General features: G+C 38.8%; 1 protein-coding gene across 2 annotated transcripts; it reads right to left on the bottom strand.

Annotated features, from left to right (window-relative positions):
• Positions 1–4,442: 4,442 nt before the first annotated feature.
• Positions 4,443–13,865, bottom strand: nt5c1bb (5'-nucleotidase, cytosolic IB b). Of its 2 annotated transcripts, XM_048208472.1 has the most exons (7): positions 13,603–13,865; positions 13,348–13,515; positions 10,264–10,393; positions 9,819–9,941; positions 6,389–6,573; positions 5,509–5,889; positions 4,443–5,414 (listed from the first exon to the last, which is right to left on the bottom strand). In XM_048208472.1, the coding sequence occupies exons 1-6, from the start codon at positions 13,723–13,725 to the stop codon at positions 5,524–5,526; spliced, it is 1,095 nt and encodes a 364-aa protein (XP_048064429.1). In that variant the 5' UTR covers positions 13,726–13,865; the 3' UTR covers positions 4,443–5,414; positions 5,509–5,523. The 2 variants fall into 2 exon arrangements, with proteins under 2 accessions (XP_048064429.1, XP_048064428.1); XM_048208471.1 differs by having other exon boundaries at positions 4,443–5,889; positions 13,603–13,864.
• Positions 13,866–19,580: the final 5,715 nt, after the last annotated feature.

Below are 19,580 nucleotides of genomic sequence, written 5' to 3'. Positions count from 1 at the left end.
CCCGCTGCTCTGTATCTTTGCTCTCTCATTGGCTGTCGGTCATCGCCGAATGTAGTTTTCAGTCAGAACCACTTTTCACACAGCAGGATTTTGAATCGCCGACAGGTCCAGATATTTAACATGCCAAATATCTCACGGGTGTCGGTGACTCGTCGGCGATTCTCTCAGATCGTGTCTTTTGCTCATTCACGCTGCGCGATTGTCACTCGTGTGAACGGAGCACCGATTTGCCTGTGATTTCGGGCATTTGTCGGCTATTTCTCAAAACCTGTTGGCGAGCCAAAATCGGGGCTAAAATCGTGCCTCGGCTTATGCCGAGTTCAGACTGCACGTTTTTCAAAGTAGTCGGGTCACTGTTCTTTTCACACTGCATGACTATCTTGGCCAGCATTCAGTTGCTGCTATGTTCATACTGCACGATGGATCGGCGACAGAAGGTTTCACACTGCATGACTTTACAATAGGAAGAATCGCCGACAACTCTGTCTGGCACGCAAACTACGTTTCACAACCAAACACACGCGAGACATGACAAGGAAACAACGCGCGCAAGACCAGAGTTCTCACGTGAGACTGGCCCTGTGTCTCAATCAGCTCCCTAGCTCCCTAGGTCGTGAATCAGTATATAATGAAAGCGAATGTGGCTGATACCCTGATCAGTGCCCTGACTACTGAACTAGGGAGCTGATTGAGACACACGGTGGGATTATTATTAAAAATAGTAGCCCGCAAGAAGCTTGAAATACGAATTGCCTGTGCGCTGATTTGCAGCGAAAACAACATAAAGAAAAGAAGAATATGGAGAAGGAAATGTTTGGGGAGACACGAAGAACAAGGATTGTGTGTTCTGCAACGACAGTTGGAGCAAAATACATAACTTTTCAATGTGCTGCTGCTGATGGTCAAGCAAATGTTTGTGCTTTGTTTCTGTTTGATATAATTGTAATGTTTATCTGAAACGAAGCCATGCTTGCTGATATTGTGGTCTATAACTCCTCCCCAAACTCTCCGCTGCTCTGTATCTTGCTCTCTCATTGGCTGTCGGTCATTGTCGATGTAGTTTTCAGTCAGAACACTTTTCACACTGCAGGATTTTGAATCGCCGACAGGTCCAGATATTTAGCATGCCAAATATCTCACGGGTGTCGGCGACTCGTCTGCGATTCTCTCAGATCACGTCTTTGCTCATTCACACTGCGTGATTGTCACTCGCGTGAACGAGCACCGATTTGCCTGTGATTTCGGGCATTTTTCTCAAAACCTGTCGGCGAGCCAAAATCGGGGCTAAAATCGTGCAGTCTGAACTCGGCTTTAAGCTGCAGCCTCAAGGAAAGTGCCACACCCCTCATAACTTGTTCATTTCCCTGTTAGCCCCAAGCTCCACCCACCCAATCTCAAACCAATTAGGACTCTCTCAGGTTTTATTAGCTGCACCTGTGCCCACAGCTTTCCCTTTCTGTTGCATGTGGCTGTACTGTGCAGAGGACTGTGTCTTACTCCTTTCTTTGTTTTTTTCTGCGTGTGCGTAATTGACTATGTAAGTGCTTTTGTTTGATATTCAACGATTATTTGGTATGACTTAAGGTTTGGCCTAAAGTGTTTATTATTCATGCTTGTTTTATTTCCTGTTTAGGCATGTGCTTGAGTTAGCTTATAGTATGAGTAGATGGCCTCATGTATTGTTTATATCACTTCATTGCCTGTGAATTCAATGGGATATTGTACTTGCCTTGTACTGATTTACCATTCTTTATTGGTAAACTAAAACTCTGTATTTCTCTGTTCCTTTGTAGAAACCACACGCTCACACGCAGACACATGCACATATACACACAATACCTGCTTGGATGTGCAATAAAGACTTCTATACCTGATTTGACTAGACTGACTTCAAGCTAGCTACCTAAGCATTCCCCCTTGCTCCTTTTTAAGGGTGAAGCAACAAGTCCGTGGCAGTGTCCGAAATTGCATTTTCTCTTGAGTAGGTACTTATTTTGAATAAGTACTTCACGGCCGCTACAAAAGTAGCGTTCTATAGCAGGGGTGTCCAACCCTGCTCCTGAAGAGCTACCATCCTGCAGATTTCAGCTCCAACCCCAATCAAACACACCTGAACCAGCTAATCAAGGTGTTCAGGGTTGCTTGATAGGTTACAAACAGGTGTGTTGGCGAAGGGTTGGAACTGAAGTCTGCAGGACGGTAGCTCTCCAGGAGCAGGGCTGGAAACCCCTGTTCTATAGTATCAGTGTGTGTAGAATGCAATCTGGATGTACTACATTCGCCATGCTGTCATTATCATGTGACCAACCAGTATCAGTTGTGTCACTTCACTGCCGTTCACAAATCCTCTCCCATGGCCTCATGGAATAGTAAAGTGTCCATCATATGTGCACTTCAGAATTTCGCCAGAAGTAGTAGGTCATCCGGGCACTTTTTGCCTACTCTTTGATGAGTACTGTGAATTCAGACATACTACTTTTGTCACATACTGTTTGTGGCGACCAGGGCGGGCGAGAGCCGTGGGGGAACTGCGCGAGGCCGGTGGCGCGACAGTTAATGAGCTCCACCTGGGAGGCGCACCAGTCTCTCGTCCTTCACTGTCGTCGCTCCTCCTTTTATGCTTCCGGAGCTCCACCGTGAGAGACTCAAGGCCGGTGCGCCTCCCAGGTGGAGCTCATTAACTCTCGCACCACCGGCCTCGCGCAGTTCCCTCACGGCTCTCGCCCGCCCTGGGGTGAGTTTCCCGAAAGCATCGTTAGCCAACTATGGTCGTAAGTCCCATTGAACTCTATTGGTAACGACGGAACTTGCGACCATAGTTCGCTTTGGGAAACGCACCCCTGGTCGCCACATAGTTTTTCACCTACTATATAGTGGGGAAGTATGCAATTTTGGATGCAGCCAGTGACCCCCCTAACCCTCATTCACTATTCCCAACATTAGTTCACAAATATAGCCCCCTTGAAGGAGTGAATGAAAACGAGTGAGCGAATTTGGGCGCTGAGTGCGCTGAAAGGGCTGCTGCTTTTGTATAGTTTGTGCTTGCTGTTTTATAATTAGGCTATTTGTAACTTGGACAAGTGGTTTGGAAAATGGATGGATGATTCAGCAGTGGGCGCCATCTTCTGGTCAGATGCGGGAATTCATTTGGCGCGACCATCATAGTGCATTATGGGTATTCTCTAGTCTTGTGTAGCCAAACTTTCTGACTGACGGTAGAAGGTCTGAACACTCTCGCAGCTTTCATTGGCCAAGGACAGCCCAAGAGGATGTTTGACTGACATTTAACGCAACCAATCACAGTTCTTTTTGTTCATGTTTAGTGGCGTGAAAATGTAAAGTCGATGTCCCTACAATAATAGATCGGTGTGCATCTAATAAATTATTTATTCTAGAACATTGTGCAAGTTTACTGCAACAATGGAGCCGCGAACTTCACATACTTTTGAAAATCTCACATTTAGTTGATCGTGGAAAGCGCTCATTGTCACAGTTGTAAACACGACACCGCCTTCTTCTATGAGGGGGTTTGGCGTCGCGGCATTTGTTTCCAGGCAGACCATTAAAGAATGCGACACGCACATCTCCTGGACATACTGTAGAATTCAACCAACCAGATGTTGACTTCGAAAATCCTGAAGTGTTTCCAGTTAAGTGTGCAATTTGCATCAGACCTTCAGCCAATGGTCAATGAGCGTGACATCTGAGGCTGAGACTACATATTCTCTAGCCGTTGAGCATGCACTGGTTGTACACTCGTCACTGCAGTGCATTATGAGATTGAATGAGTGTACTCGATAATGTCCACTGTGGTTTCGGACACCACTACAAATGGCTGTCCCCTCAAATATCGCCCTACTTAAGGGTATGGGGGGCGATTTCGGACACAGCCAGTGATTATACAAAGTCAGCTGCCTTCGGACCCAGTGTTGATTTGATTTCATCCTTAGGAATTGATTTGATTGTAGGAAGTTGGGCATTGCTAAGGCTAGTGTTGATAGTCAAAAGACTGTTGCAAATAGTGTTGCTTAGAGACGCATCGTTTGGCATTGTTTGACGGAACAAAAACGGATAATGTATCTGGTTATAGTGTGTGTAATATGAGTCACTCAATATAAAGTACCAATATAACACAGATTTGAGAACTACAGTGGAGGATTTGCAGCCGAATAATGACTGAAAATTTCAGCTGTTCATCCCAGAAAGCTATCATATGGCTTTAGAAGACATGGAACATACTGTATCACTTCTCAAGTGTTATGGATGAATTTTATGGTTCTCTTCTAGCTCCTGGTAACTATGCCATATTGATGTATTTAAAAGGAACAGCAGAAACATGTTTCAAAGCATGTCCTTTTGTATTCCACAGTAAAAAGCAATACAGGTTTGGAATGACATGAAAATGTCAATTAACTCTACCTTTAACTTGACTCATACAAAGATTTTTTTTCCCCATCTAAAAACCTTTATTTATCCCCAATTACAAGTCTGGAATTCAATTTTTATTCCAGCAGCCTAAAACAAAACCAATGCAGCATAAAATGTCATTTAGTGAAACTGCCTGATAACATTTGTAAACGCATACAAATAGCAGTGCATTTCCATCTGGAGTTTAGGAGCTTATGCAAACATCACCTAACAGCTTTACAAAATGATTATGAAATTCAATGACATGCAACATAACCTTAAAATCAATCAATAGTGTTTTTTTATCATTTTAATACAAGCAGAGACATCAACACATTATGTAACTCTAATTTGCAAAACAATCAGTGTGTGGAAAGCAAATTAACCCCGGAGAACACTGATGAGAAGTAGCCATAATAGGCAGATGATCAGCTTGAATTGCAAAAAAAAAAAAAAAAAAAAAAAAAAACCTCTAATAATGATAATGAATGTCTCACTTTAATGAATTCTAAAAAGTGAAACTTGTAGATCCTCAAAAATAAGAACAGTGCATAAGTCAGAACAGACACATAATAACTGTTATGATAATCCATTGACCAAATACATTTCAAAATGATTCTGTGAAGTGTTTATTTAATTGTCTATTTTTAAAATGAACCCTTTATTAATTTATAAATCAAAGTTTTAGGTTATATCCAATCCCCATAAAAAGTAAAATAAATATTCTCAAACATTCCATATAAATATACCATATAGGTAGATATAAAAAAAAGTCTAGATCTAGATAGATGGACGGATAGATAGATAGATCTAAGAATCTATATCAAGAATTATAAAACGTTATTATAAAAGTATCCAACATGAGGCTTTCTATATGTCCAAAAATACCAAAAAATTATTTTCCAGCATTATTGCTAATTAAAACAGTTTAAAAGTTGTGTGCGAGCAGCAATATATGTTCAGAAAACATTTTTTTACACTGTTTACACGAACACAGCAGCTCCTCTGACATGTTTCCTTACATTTCATAAAATGGGTAGATATCTTTATCTAAACTATATATTACTCCCTTAGTGAGTAAGGCTGACCTGTAACATCATCAAGAGTGTCACCTCTTTATTTCTGCTGCTTTTCTGGTTCAATCAGTTTCCCTTTGTTATATTTCTGTCCTATCCCATATGGCACGTGGGCAGAAATAGTGCCCATATCCTTGGCCCCTTCAATGTGGAACATCTGATCATCAAAGAATATGTGAGGGCGAATTTTCTGCAGCAGGGGCCCTTTTGGAGCCCCAGCAAGGAACAAAGCCTCATCAATCTCTAGGCCCCAGCTTCTGAGTGTCTTCAGCACACGGGCCCCAGAGCTGGCCGCACTCCTGGCTGTCACCAAAAAGGTACGGATAGGGCAGTTCAGACGCTCATTCTTAGCATAGAATTTCTTCTGGAGCTTCCCTAGAGCCTCCAGAAAGCACTTCAGAGGGCCCTGAAGATGAAAAAGAGGGGACCAGTGTGTCAGCCAATGGGATTAGAGAGAACCTGATGATCTATTGCGAGCTGATTATGCTGGAGCAACAACATAAGATAAGAGTCTTAACTCTTAAACACATAACTTGGGACTTTATTGACCCAGAAAGTCTTTCACTACCCTCTTCCTCATTCATTTTTTTAAAGTTAGACATCAACCTCCTTAGTATTCCTCAATCTATTCATTATAAACAATATAACAAGAAAAAATTAAATTATAAAAGAATACCTGTTTTCTAATTAATTTTCTGTAAAAAGTGTACAGGGTTGCTAGCGACCCAAGATATGTAATAATATAAGTATATTTTTTTCTGCAACAATAACTGAATCTCTGATGACTCAATAAGTGCAATTCCTTTATTCCTCAAGGTGGCAATCTCTGATACACAATGTCTAGATGGCATGTATAGAAGCACAACTGTCATGTGATCCATGCCTAGCCCAAATACCTGGCATACCTTTGCAAGCGGTGTGTTCTCATTCAGTTTTTCATGCTCGAAGAACGTGTCCAGGCCATGCTGTTTTACAATGATCTCAGACTCATCAGAGAAGAGCACGGCGTCCCCATCGAAGGCCACACGCAGTTGAGTCTCTGACAGCTGAGTCTCCATTTCAGGCTTAAACATGATGGCTGCTGCTATACCTATCACAATAAACAAAACATTATAACATCCTCTTTAATGCGAAGCAAAAAATACTGGCTACTAAAGAATGAGGAACATTCCTAGAACCCATCATTACTGTAAATGTACTGTCAGGGTGTAAGGATTTATTTTTGGGCATTTTCACACCTGTCTTGTTTGGAGCATTTAATTTCTTCGGGTTACAAGTCTGACTCTCTAACTATAAGGCCACACTTTTATTTATTTTATTTATATATATATATACAGTACAGTCCAAAAGTTTGGAACCACTAAGATTTTTAATGTTTTTAAAAGAAGTTTCGTCTGCTCACCAAGGCTACATTTATTTAATTAAAAATACAGTAAAAAACAGTAATATTGTGAAATATTATTACAATTTAAAATAACTGTGTACTATTTAAATATATTTGACAAAGTAATTTATTCCTGTGATGCAAAGCTGAATTTTCAGCATCGTTACTCCAGTCTTCAGTGTCACATGATCCTTCAGAAATCATTCTAATATGCTGATCTGCTGCTCAATAAACATTTATGATTATTTTCAATGTTGAAAACAGTTGTGTACTTTTTTTTCAGGATTCTTGATGAATAGAAAGTTCAAAAGAACAACATTTATCTGAAATAAAAGCTTCTGTAGCATTATACACTACCGTTCAAAAGTTTGGGGTCAGTAAGAATTTTTATTTTTATTTTTTTGAAAAGAAATTAAAGAAATGAATACTTTTATTCAGCAAGGATGCCTTAAATCAATCAAAAGTGGCAGTAAAGACATTTATAATGTTACAAAAGATTAGATTTCAGATAAACACTGTTCTTTTGAACTTTCTATTCATCAAATAATCCTGAAAAAAAATATTGTACACAAATATTTTGTACAATTGTACACATTAAATGTTTCTTGAGCAGCAGATCAGCATATTAGAATGATTTCTGAAGGATCATGTGACACTGAAGACTGGAGTAATGATGCTTAAAATTCAGCTTTGCCATCACAGGAATAAATTACTTTGTGAAATATATTCAAATAGAAAACAGTTATTTTAAATTGTAATAATATTTCACAAAATATACTGTTTTTACTGTATTTTTAATTAAATAAATGTAGCCTTGGTGAGCAGATGAAACTTCTTTTAAAAACATTAAAAATCTTAGTGGTTCCAAACTTTTGGACTGTACTGTATATACTATATTGCCCAAAGTTTTGGGATGCCTGCCTTTATGTGCACATGAACTTTAATGACATCCCATTATTAATCCGTAGGGTTTAATATGGAGTTCACCCACCCTTTGCAGCTATAACAGCCTCAGCTCTTCTGGGAAAGCTTTCCACAAGGTTTAGGAGTGTGTTTATGGGAATTTTTGACCATTCTTCTAGAAGCGCATTTGTGAGGTCAGGCACTGATGTTGGCGAGTAGGCCTGGCTCGCAGTCTCCACTCTAATTCATCCCAAAGGTGTTCTATCGGGTTGAGGTCAGGACTCTGTGCAAGCCAGTCAAGTTCCTCCACACCAAACTCGCTCATCCATGTCTTTATGGACCTTGCTTTGTACACTGGTGCGCAGTCATGTTGGAACAGGAAGGGGCCATCCCCAAACTGTTCTTACAAATTTGGGAGCATGAAATTGTCCAAAATGTCTTGGTATGCTGAAGCATTAAGTGTTCCTTTCACTGGAACAAAGGGGCCAAGCCCAACCCCTGAAAAACAACCCCACACCATAATCCCCCCTCCACCAAACTTTACATATGGCACAATGCAGTCAGGCAAGTACCGTTCTCCTGGCAACCGCCAAACCCAGACTCGTCCATTGGATTGCCAGACAGAGAAGTGTGATTCGTCACTCCAGAGAACACGTCTCCACTGCTCTAGAGTCCAGTGGCGTCATGCTTTACACCACTGCATCCGACGCTTTGCATTGCACTTAGTGATGTAAGGCTTGGATGCAGCTGCTCGGCCATTGAAACCCATTCCATAAAGCTCTCTACGCACTGTTCTTGAGCTAATCTGAAGGCCACATGAAGTTTGGAGTTCTGTAGCTACTGACTCTGCAGAAAGTTGGCGACTTCTGCGCACTGTGCGCCTCAGCATGCACTGACCCCGCTCTGTGATTTTACGTGGCCTACCACTTCGTGGCTGAGTTGCTCCGTAGAATATTTAGTAGTGATGAAATTTTACAAATGGGCTTATTGCACAGGTGGCAACCTATCACGGTACTACGCTTGAATTCACTGAGCTCCTGAGAGCGACCCATTCTTTCGCAAATGTTTGTAGAAGCAGTCTCCATGCCTAGGTGCTTGATTTTATACACCTGTGGCCATAGAAGTGATTGGAACACCTGAATTCAATCATTTGGAGGGGTGTCCAGATACTTTTGGCTATGCAGTTGTGGCCTAATGGTTAGAGAGTCAGACTTGTAACCCGAAGGTTGTGGATTCGAGTATCAATACTGGCAGGTACACATCGCTCTCTTCCACTCTCATTACCCACAACTGAGGTGCCCTTGAGCAAGGCACCTAACCCCCAATCGCTCCCTATGCACTTAGATGAGTGAAATCACAATGCACAAATTCCGTTGGCTACAGGTCACTTACACTAAACTTCACTAATTTAACGATTCACTTATTTCACTATCGATCCGCACCTTTAAAAAAAACGGTACAAGATCGCCTTGAAAACAGACTGTGAACTAATTCCCTTAGACCCAACGGATCAATGAACCAAGCTGTATCACAATGTATGATGGGTAATTATGTACGTAAGCATCAATATTCTTTTTGCGAATACCTTTCAAAATGAATCGTGGGTTAACCTGGAGCCTAATTGAAAAATGGTTGGATGAACATATTGCAGAACAACTGTCCAAAACACATAAAAATACCAACATTTTCAGAGAAAGTCTCAACGAGATGACACCCTGACAGATGACTGCTATGAGCAGAATCCAGGAACATAAACGGGTGCACTCTGACCAATAAGAGAACAGTTTACTCGCACATGACTTGTATTAACAACTTTTGGTCCTTGTGAAAGCGAACCGAACCAAGAAAAAATTGCAACATTGTAACAATTTTAATCCCTGTTTCAGAACAAAGCAAACGATCTACAGGTCTGAAAACACCTTTAATCTATGCGATCTAAACACAGGAAAAAGTCAATTTACAGGGTTAAATATTTACAGGGTTTAATTTTAATTCAATTTGCATGCTGTAGTTATTACATTACAGTAGTGTGTTTGTCAACAATTTACCTTCTTCAATGGCCTCTTGAACTTTCTTGGAGTCTTTTGAGAGGTAAAGGTTAGTCATGTAGGCCTTGAGGTAGCCAATTGGGCTCTGACCTCCAGTCATGCAGAATCGCTCTATCGTCAGATCTGTAAGAGGGGAATTTTCATATTACCATTCAGCTACTAGCTACTTTATCTTCTAGTAGAATTTCATTGCATTCCACTGTGTATTATTGACTATATATTCTCCCTTGTATGTTGTACATTGTACTGTGTTTAATGTTGGCTGTATTTCACAAAGACAAACTACTTATATGTGCAAACTTAACTGGCCAATAAACATCAAAGTCAACTTTCAGTTAAACTGTAAACTTTTAGGGGTTGCTCAGAATTATGACATGGCTTAAGTAACACCCAGCCTTATGTAACATCCAGACAATAGATATGCAGAGAGAAATTGCACACCTACCATAGTGATTTATGCTGTTAATGAGTCGCACCCCAACTTGGGCGTGATTATTGGTCATGAGAACAATGTCAAACAGCTCTTCACTGTCTGGATAGAGTTTCCTCAGCCGTTCATTTACAGTCATCAATGCCTGTGTGCACATTACATGGAAGAAGCTTTTGTTTGCATATGAAAGCAAGAAAATTATGGAGTCAAAATAATGCCTTAAAATTTTGCACAAAAATAAAGTTTTGCAAAACAAAAAAAAAGAATTGAGCAATAAAAAATTGTTTTGCAAACAAAAATAAAGAATTGCAAAGGAAAAATAAAGTATTGAGCAGAAAAAAAATAAGTTTTGCAAACAAAAATAATACATTGCAAAATAAAATAACGTAGTGCAAAAATAAAAATATAATCAATTACAAAAATCAACAGTGGCGTAACTTTGTTTTAAAAAGTGGGTGGGACAGGAATGTGTATGTGTGTGTGGGGGGGGGCGGTATTGTAATTGTATAATTACAATAATAATAATATGATATTAAAATTAATATGATAATTTCTTCCTTACATCTGCTATAATACAACATGTCTTGAAAGTATGTATATTAGTTAATAAATACGTGGATCCGCTGTTGAAAATAGATTGTCCTGATGGACTGGAGGCAATATTTTCGTTTAGCATGCAAGAGATTCTGGGTTGGAATCCAACCATGTATGATTTTTTTTTTTTTTTTTTTCTCTCATTAAAACCAAAGATGTTCGTCAGTGATTGTATATCAAGAGCAGGGACACGTTTATTTGTATTTTGTTTTGTGATTGAACGTAACGAATAGAGAGTCTCTGCAACAGTTAAGCGATAGATTGAAGCGCTCGTCCGTGTGAACACTGCGCAGTGTGCACGAGCGCCAAGAGAACACTGTTGCGCCTCTGATAACAGCGACAACGAGCACTCAACATGATTTCAAAAACAACACATCCCAGCGCCAGATCGCCTATTATTAACACAAATTGATAATCAACAAGAGGTGTTTCTTTTGTATTAGATATCTGCGAGATGCCGCGAGATGTTTCAAAAAGTGGTGGGGACAATATCGACCCTTTCAAAAAGTGGTGGGGACAATATCGACCCTTTCAAAAAGTGGTGGGGACATGTCCCACCCGTCCCACCCACAAATTACGTCTATGCTCACGCAATACAAAGTCAATGGAGACGGTTGGATTGTTTTCCCCCCAGTGGGCGTGGTTTTCAGATTATAATAAATGCGCTCTGTCTCTATGCTTGATCTGTTCTGTTGCGATCTGCGTCTCCTGCCGATGACGTGTTTCGCAGGGGCGTGCCCCCGTTTCTTGACTCCACCCCCACGTCAATCCAGTGCCATAAAGAGAACCCAGTGCCCAAGGAAGTCGACCGGAAGTTGAAGTCAGCCGCGTGCCGCCATCTTGTAGCAGAACTTCACTTGCGTTAGCATCCCATTGACTCCCATTCATTTTGGCATCACTTTGACAGCGAATAACTTTACATCTGAGGCGTTTAAAGACTCCATTTGTCCATTATTTATTTCTAAAGATACACGACAATGTATAAAGGGCTCCATTACCTTCTATGTTACATTATGGCCCCGTAGAAACAGTTTTTGTAAAAAAAGGCTAACGATTGTGTCATAACCACTCGACTCTCTGTCGCACAGTAGAGAAATTACCGTACAGACAGGAGGAGAAGCTCACAGGCAATAGTATGCATTAACTTAATATGGCGTACTGGCGTTACATTTTAAAATACTATACAAAATAATTAATCAGAATACTTACTCCTGCTCACTCACGCCAAAGAACTCCCCGCTCAAGCTCGCCGTCTCTGCGAGATTAACGATGGCAGTTTGCACGCACAGCTACTAGAAGATTTACATCTGTCAGACAGGTTGCTGATGTCATCAAGCTTAGTTTGAGTCTGCGCGTCAGAAACGGAAGTGCTAAAAATGGCTAAAAATGGGCTTCACTTGTCTCAATTGAGTTCCAGTGGGGTCGCTGTGTCCATTTCTTTTACTGTCTATGAGAGAACCGCGCAGAAAAGCGCAGCGCAAAGGAAAACCGGTATCGTGAGTGCGCGCTTGACTGAATTGCAGAATAAAATGAGCGTTGCAAATGATTTAGTAGGTTTGAGCATGAAAAATATGTGGCAAAGATAAAATAGGATTACAGCTGTCATTGATTTTTGTAATTGATTATATTTTTATTTTTGTACTACTTTATTTTATTTTGCAATTTATTATTTTTGTTTGCAAAACTTATTTTTTTCCACTCAATACTTTATTTTTCCTTTGCAATTCTTTATTTTTGTTTGCAAAACATTTTTTTATTGCTCAATTCTTTTTTTTGTTTTGCAAAACTTTATTTTTGTGCAAAACTTTAAGGCATTAATTTGACTCCATAGAAAATATCTGTGTACATTTTAAATTTACAATTTAAAATCTTTACTAACATTGTGACATAAATGGAGAGTATGATCCTGGAATACATGAGGCTGCAGTTTTAGGACCTCATTTCTAGGACCCTAATTTTTTTGTATGTACTGCAGTTTATGCAGTCATGATTCAGCAGTCATGATTCAGATGTAATTTAGAACATAAATAGGCCTATATCATTTTTAATTAGTAACTTGTTTTAGTTTAATGCTAAATGAACTAATGTGTGCTGATCATGGAAGTCATAAATATTTTCCAGTATTTGTAAAAAAAATCTGCTATTCAGATATTAAAGCAAATTTTTTACCCTGTCAGGCAAATCCTTGGTAAGCTTCAAATGTTTTTAATGCTTTTTCCAATAAAATGGGACATATCCAAAAGGTTCTCTATTTAATGAGTCGATGGGTCGAGAACTGCTCGGATTAGGTCCGAGTCCGACCGATTTTGTGAACAGAATCAATCGAGTCATTAAAAAAGATCCGAGTTGTTCATCCAGTGTAGAAAGATGGGGCGTGACAGGGTGTGACAGAGAAACAACCTTTATAGCAAAAATAATAGCTAATAGAAGAGTCCAATGTAGCATACGTATTTTCATTTAATTTGAGGATGCTGTTTTAATGTTGATGATAAGTGTTACTCTCACTTTAACGAAAGGAAAAGCAACTCCTGGCTTCAGTGGCTCACTCTCGTGGTCTTGTTGATGTTGAACATACTTCTCCAGTCCTTCTTCCACAAATATCTTCCTCTCCGCCACCATATCAAACAATGTCCGGGAAGAAACTCCGATAGTAACTGCATATCTCGGCTTGGGCTGTTAAAAACACGTCCAAAAACAGTGATAGCTGCACCAAAATCCTATATGAACATAACGTAGTATTGAACTTGACTGAATACTCACGGGTCTCGGTTTTGTTGATTTTAAGCTTTCAAAGTGCGCTTTAGCAGCTGCCCAGTCTTTTTCCTCTGCTGTAGCTTCATTTTTGTCCGTTGAAATGGCTACTGTTGGTTTTATTTCGCTCATTGTTTCTTATTAACCGGTCTGATAATATTAGTGTGCGTGCTGAACTTCCTATTTTGAGTCACGGCTGGATGTCAGACATCGCGGAAATGTAAAGGGGTTTGATGCTGAGAAGGAGGAGTTCCTTATTTTGACGCAGGACGTTTGTGCTTTCAGCGACTATTCCGAGATCCACCACAGCCGGGCATTTTTTTCATCACCAAAACCATGCCACAGTTTCAGCTTCTGTATAAATATTTTAGATATAGGTCGGCTTTGCATTTTTTTTTTTTTTTTTTTTTTGTGATACTAATTGTTTGTGGGTATATAATATAATATAATATAATATAATATAATATAATATAATATAATATAATATAATATAAAAATGACTTGAAATATATATATTTTTTAATTATTTATAATTCACCACTCTAATGATTATCTGTGTAATTATAATTGTATTTCCTGCATTTGAGTTCAAGAGTGCTTCAAGATCACAAGTGTGAGTGGAACTTTTGATGACCTGTTGGGACACACTACATACGTGTTGTAAAACTGCAAATAAAGTTTTTTTTTTTTTTTTTTTTTTTCCTGTAGCTTTATTTACACATTTTGATTTTCAATATTTTAAACAATTTAAAATAAACTTCTAAATGTCTGTTCGGTAAGACACAACAGATGACACAATGTAGTAATTGTAGTGCTTAAAGTCACCATAAAATTAAAATTTTTACTTTTTATGGAGTATTTATTATAAATGATCTATCCGTGCACATCATTTTTTTTTTTTAAATCCAAGACGCAAGATGAAAATGTGTGAATTATTATTACAAACAAAAGAAAACACTTTGAACTTTTTACATTAACTCAAACTTTCCCACCATCTAATTTTAAAATGAACTCACCAACCTAACCATAAACAATAAAATTACTTCCTTGAAGTGACTATTGAATGTTCCCTTTCATTAACGGACCCTTCATGAAGGGAGTAAGTTGTTCACTTTTGTTTGGAACACCCGGTGTGTCCCCTTCCCGAAGTGCCCTTCAAGGGTGCAAATGATTTGAAATTCACCCATAGTCCACTGGTCCAGGAGCCTCAGCAAACTTCCAAGGGGCAAAACAAGCATTAAAATAAGCTTTAAAAAAAATCAAGATATTTCTTGATAATTTTAATTAAATTTTTTTATTTATCTTGGAAAACTTGGATAAATGACATTGCCTAATTTAAATTTAAAATATAAATATAAAAATATCACACATAAAAGTATGATTTCTCAATTTCTAAATTAATAGCATCTTATAACTCTATGGGCATATTTATAATGATTTTTTTTTTACAAACTCTAAGTATTTTATTGGGTAGAAATTGTGAATAAAATATATAAAAATCCTTATCCTGGATAATTCTTATCCAGTAAATCATAAACGACTTGAAAATCATGGATCCTTTGATTTGAATTTTGTGGCCTTGGAGTCAAAAAGGTTGAAAACCCCTACCATAGTCTATACTTTTGTGGTGGAGATTTTTCAGTGACCCTCTATGCAGGTTACACCAGTAGGAGGCAACAAGTACTATTAAAAAATATAGCTGCAAGCAGCAATTACGGGGCCAAGCACAAAAATGGCACAAGGAGCCAGCCAATATGGCTGTGAGCATCAGACCAACTGCAACAATGAGCAATTAAAGACCCATTATGATCATTTTAGGCAAAAGGAGGATTTACTGATTCATCACTTTCTACCAATAGGTGGCGCTGTGACCAAATTAATGTGGTATGGTGAGGTGACAATGACACTTGCAAAGTTTGGTGTCAATATGTCAAAGCATTGCAGAGATACAGCTTCAAGAGTGGGTTTTGCATCATGCCTCAAATTTATTGCTCTGGTATATGAAAACAGTTTGATGTATCGACTTGAAATCCATAACTTTTTGTCGGCATGGTCTGAAGATGATACGGTTTGATTTTGGTGAAAATCGGAGAAACGGTCTAGGAGGAGTTTGAAAAAGTAGGTTTTTAAATAAAACCAATATGGCGGACAGGAAGTTCAGCCGACTATGGCAAATATCTATATTCTCAGCATGACCCAAGGAATCTACTGAGACCAGTTTCATTACAATTGGTTAATATAGTCAAAAGTTATTAACATTTTTGTAAGTTTTGTTATAACTTTTGACCACAAGGTGGCGATGCGCCGAAACTTTTTCAGTATTGTCAGGGCATGGTGCCAAAGACCCATACTGAGTTTCGTAACGATACGCTAATGCATTCGTAAAATACAGCATTTTAGCACAAAATGGCAGATATGGGAAAATTGGATATCATTCGACTCGGCATGATGCCCTGAATCCAACGAGACCAAATGAATGATTTTTGGACAAATCCATCAGAAGTTATAAGAAAAAATATCCATTTTTCGTATCTCCGGACCAGTAGGTGGCGTTGCGCCGAAACGCTGCAAGTTGCCTCAGGTCATGCTTGTGATGACATGTACCAAGTTTGATCTGAATACGATAAAGCGTTGAGGAGATACAGCCTTACGTCTATTTTTTCAAGCACTACATACAATTTGTTCGCCTGTTTTCGAAAACGGTTTGAGGAATCGACTTGAATTCCATAACTTTTTGTCGGCATCGTCTGAAGATGATCTGGTTCAATTTTCGTGAAAATCTGAGTAACGGTCTAGGAGGAGTTCGAAAAATTTGTTTTTTCAGAAAATTCAAAATGGCAGAATCAGAGGAAAAAAAGAATTTTGTGGAAAAAAATCTTCAGATTATTAAAATTTCACACTAAAAAAAAAAAAAAAAGTTCCTTTTAGCAACTATTCACTTTGAGGACCCCAATAATGTTCTTCTAGTATCACTGCAAACCTTTATTTTTAAGTCTTCTATGGGTCTTTTATGGCATAAGTGCAAAAACAAAAAACATCCTTTTGGAAACTTTATTTTTAAGAGTGTAGCTGTTTTATGCATTACTGAATTATTGAACATTGATAAACATTGATTCATTCAGCATTCAAAACACTGATTCATCACAGCTGTCACATCTAGTTTTGGTTTTGTTTCAAGTTCAAGTTTCATGTCTTATTGTTATGTTTCCTGGTTTGTCATGTGATTCCCTTGTCCTCATGTAATCATGTCATGTGCTTCCCTAGTCTCATGTGTTATGTTGTCATTGGTTTATTGGTTAGATTGTGCACACGTGTTCCTTGTTTGTCATTAGTCCTTGTGTATTTAAGCCCTTATGTTTGCCATACGTCCTTGTCAAGTATTGTCCGTGTAACCACTGCTTTTGGTGAGTTTTGTTCATGCCATGCCATGCCATGCCATGCCATGCCATGCCATGTCTTTGTTCATGTTTTGGATTTAAATAAAGCTGCACATGGGTTCTTCTTCAAGCTCACCTCCAGTGGATCTATTTTACAGACTACTTGACATACCATGAACCCAGCAGTTTGCCTCCTGTGCCAGAGACCAAGTTCGAGTCTCTTCTCGCCATGCCTGCCAAGTCTGTTTCTCTTCTCGTCAAGCCTGCCAAGCCTGAGCCTGTTTACATCATGCCTGCTAAGCCAGAGACTGTTCACATCATGCCTGCTAAGTCTGAGTCTCTTCATGTCACGTCTGCCAAGTCTGAGTCTCTTCACGTCATACCTGCTAAGCCAGAGACTGTTCACATCATGCCTGCTAAGCCAGAGACCGTTCACATCATGGCCGCCACGCCAGAGCCTCTCCACGTTAAGGCCGCAGGACCCTTTGCTCCACGGCCCAGGTTCGCCAGTGCACCAGGACCCTCTGCTCCACGGCCCAGGTCCGCCAGTGCACCAGGGCCTTCTGCTCCACGGTCCAGGTCCACCATTGGTCCAAGTCCGCACAAGTATGCTCCACGGACCAGGTCATTGGCAGAGCAGGAATAGCATTAATCATCAAGTGTGACTGGCTTGTCTATTCATGCTAGAATGGACACGCACAATGATGAGGTTGGTGTTCAAATGAAGGCATGGATTTAAATCCTACCTCTGAGTCTGACAGCCACTTTTTACAGTAGCTGAACAAGTAAAAACTCAAAAGAATGTAAAGGCACGTAAGTGATATCATTGGTTCAAATCCCACTTCTGACAAGAGACATTTACAGTAAATGGATAAGTAACTCAAACATAATTTAAAGGCAATGTTATCATTTCCATGGGGCTTATTGTCACAGAATGGCACAGAGACAAGAGGGTAAGATCCAAATGCAGCTTTAATGGGGGTAATCCAACACGTAATCCACAAACAGGCAAGGGTCAAAATCCACAGAGCAGTCCAAACAGAAAACAAAGAAACAAACAGAAGCCGGTGACATAAAGTGAAACCACGATAACGAAAACAGAAACACACTCGGTATAAATAGACAGACACTAATGAACATAACAAGACAGCTGGGTGAAATGAAGAGGTAATGAGTCCGGGAAGTGGGTTATGGGCAATGTAGTCCGAGTGGTGAACAATAGTCCGTGTTGACTCGTGATCATGACACTTATACGGTGGGGAAGCTCCACTAACATTTTCTGAATGTACAGGCATTGTGCCGAATTCAGACCTCTGCCAGATTGTTACCCGTTAATATAGATCGGTTTGTTCAAGCACACATTGGTTTCTCATGGTTTAGATACCTTAATCCACCCGGATTAAGTATATATTGTTTATTGCTTTGATAAAGTAGGCCTATCCATGCATGGGTTTGACCAAGTATATATTGTTTTTTTTTTTTTTTCTTTCAAGTATACTCTGGTTGCTTCATGTTTACATTGTTTAAGATACATTTGCTTGCTCACTAATACATTGGTTTGTCAAAATACATATTATTTGTTCAAATATGTACTGGTAAGGATACATTGGTTTGTTCAACGGCTCAACATCGTGATGTCTGTCAGTCATCGGCGATGGGTGATAGACGACATCACCGTCCAATCTTACATTAAAAAGTCTTCTTAAATCTGATGCAGAAAAGGGATACGAAGCGAGAATATTATTAATGTATCTCAACGACACAGGTGCAGTCACAGGGTTCCCACACAGTCGTGGAAAACATTTTCATAAATAAAATTTATTGATATTTACATGTTAACCTTTGAATGTATGAACCAGAAGTACATAAATACATTAAAGGGGTTAAAATGACCCATATTTGATTCTGTTGTTTTCTACAAAGAGAATGCAAAACACAGGGGTGTTTTTTTCAGGGTATTGAAATCATTTTAAGTATTGGATTATACAGAAATGTTTAATTGCTTTAAAAGTGTTCAGTTGTTCACTTCCATATAAATAAATAAATAAACTCAATATAACTAATTATGATCATGCATTTATGAGAAATTCATATTGCTGCAACTGTTGCTGTTTATTGCTGCTCATCTACACATAAAGTGTTCACCGTCCTGTCCATGGCATTTAGGCAAGTTTTACATCTACAATGTATAAATGAACAAATCAATCTATACTTGATTACACAAATGTTTCTAAACAAATATATATTTAAAAATATATATACATATACTTGAAGAAACCAATATATACTTGAAAAAAACAATGTATACTTGAACAAACCGATGTATCTAAACCAATACTTAACCAAACCAATGTATACTTGGAAAAAAATATATATATATATATAGTCAAACACCCCATACTTAAGCAAACCTATGTATCTTAACAAATATATAGTTAAACAAAACAATAAATACTTGAGCAAACCAATATATACTTGAAGAAACCATTGCATACTTGAGGAAAAGGCCTATACTTTAACAAACCAATGTATGAAAGGAACAAATCCATGTAGGCTATATAGATATATTGGATATCTAAACCAATTTAGGCTGTGTGGTTATACCAGTGT

This window comes from Megalobrama amblycephala, linkage group LG11 (assembly GCF_018812025.1).
Source record: "Megalobrama amblycephala isolate DHTTF-2021 linkage group LG11, ASM1881202v1, whole genome shotgun sequence".
Lineage (NCBI taxonomy): Eukaryota > Metazoa > Chordata > Actinopteri > Cypriniformes > Xenocyprididae > Megalobrama > Megalobrama amblycephala.
Note: the sequence above shows the minus strand (reverse complement) of the source record. Positions and strands in the feature narration are given on the sequence as shown.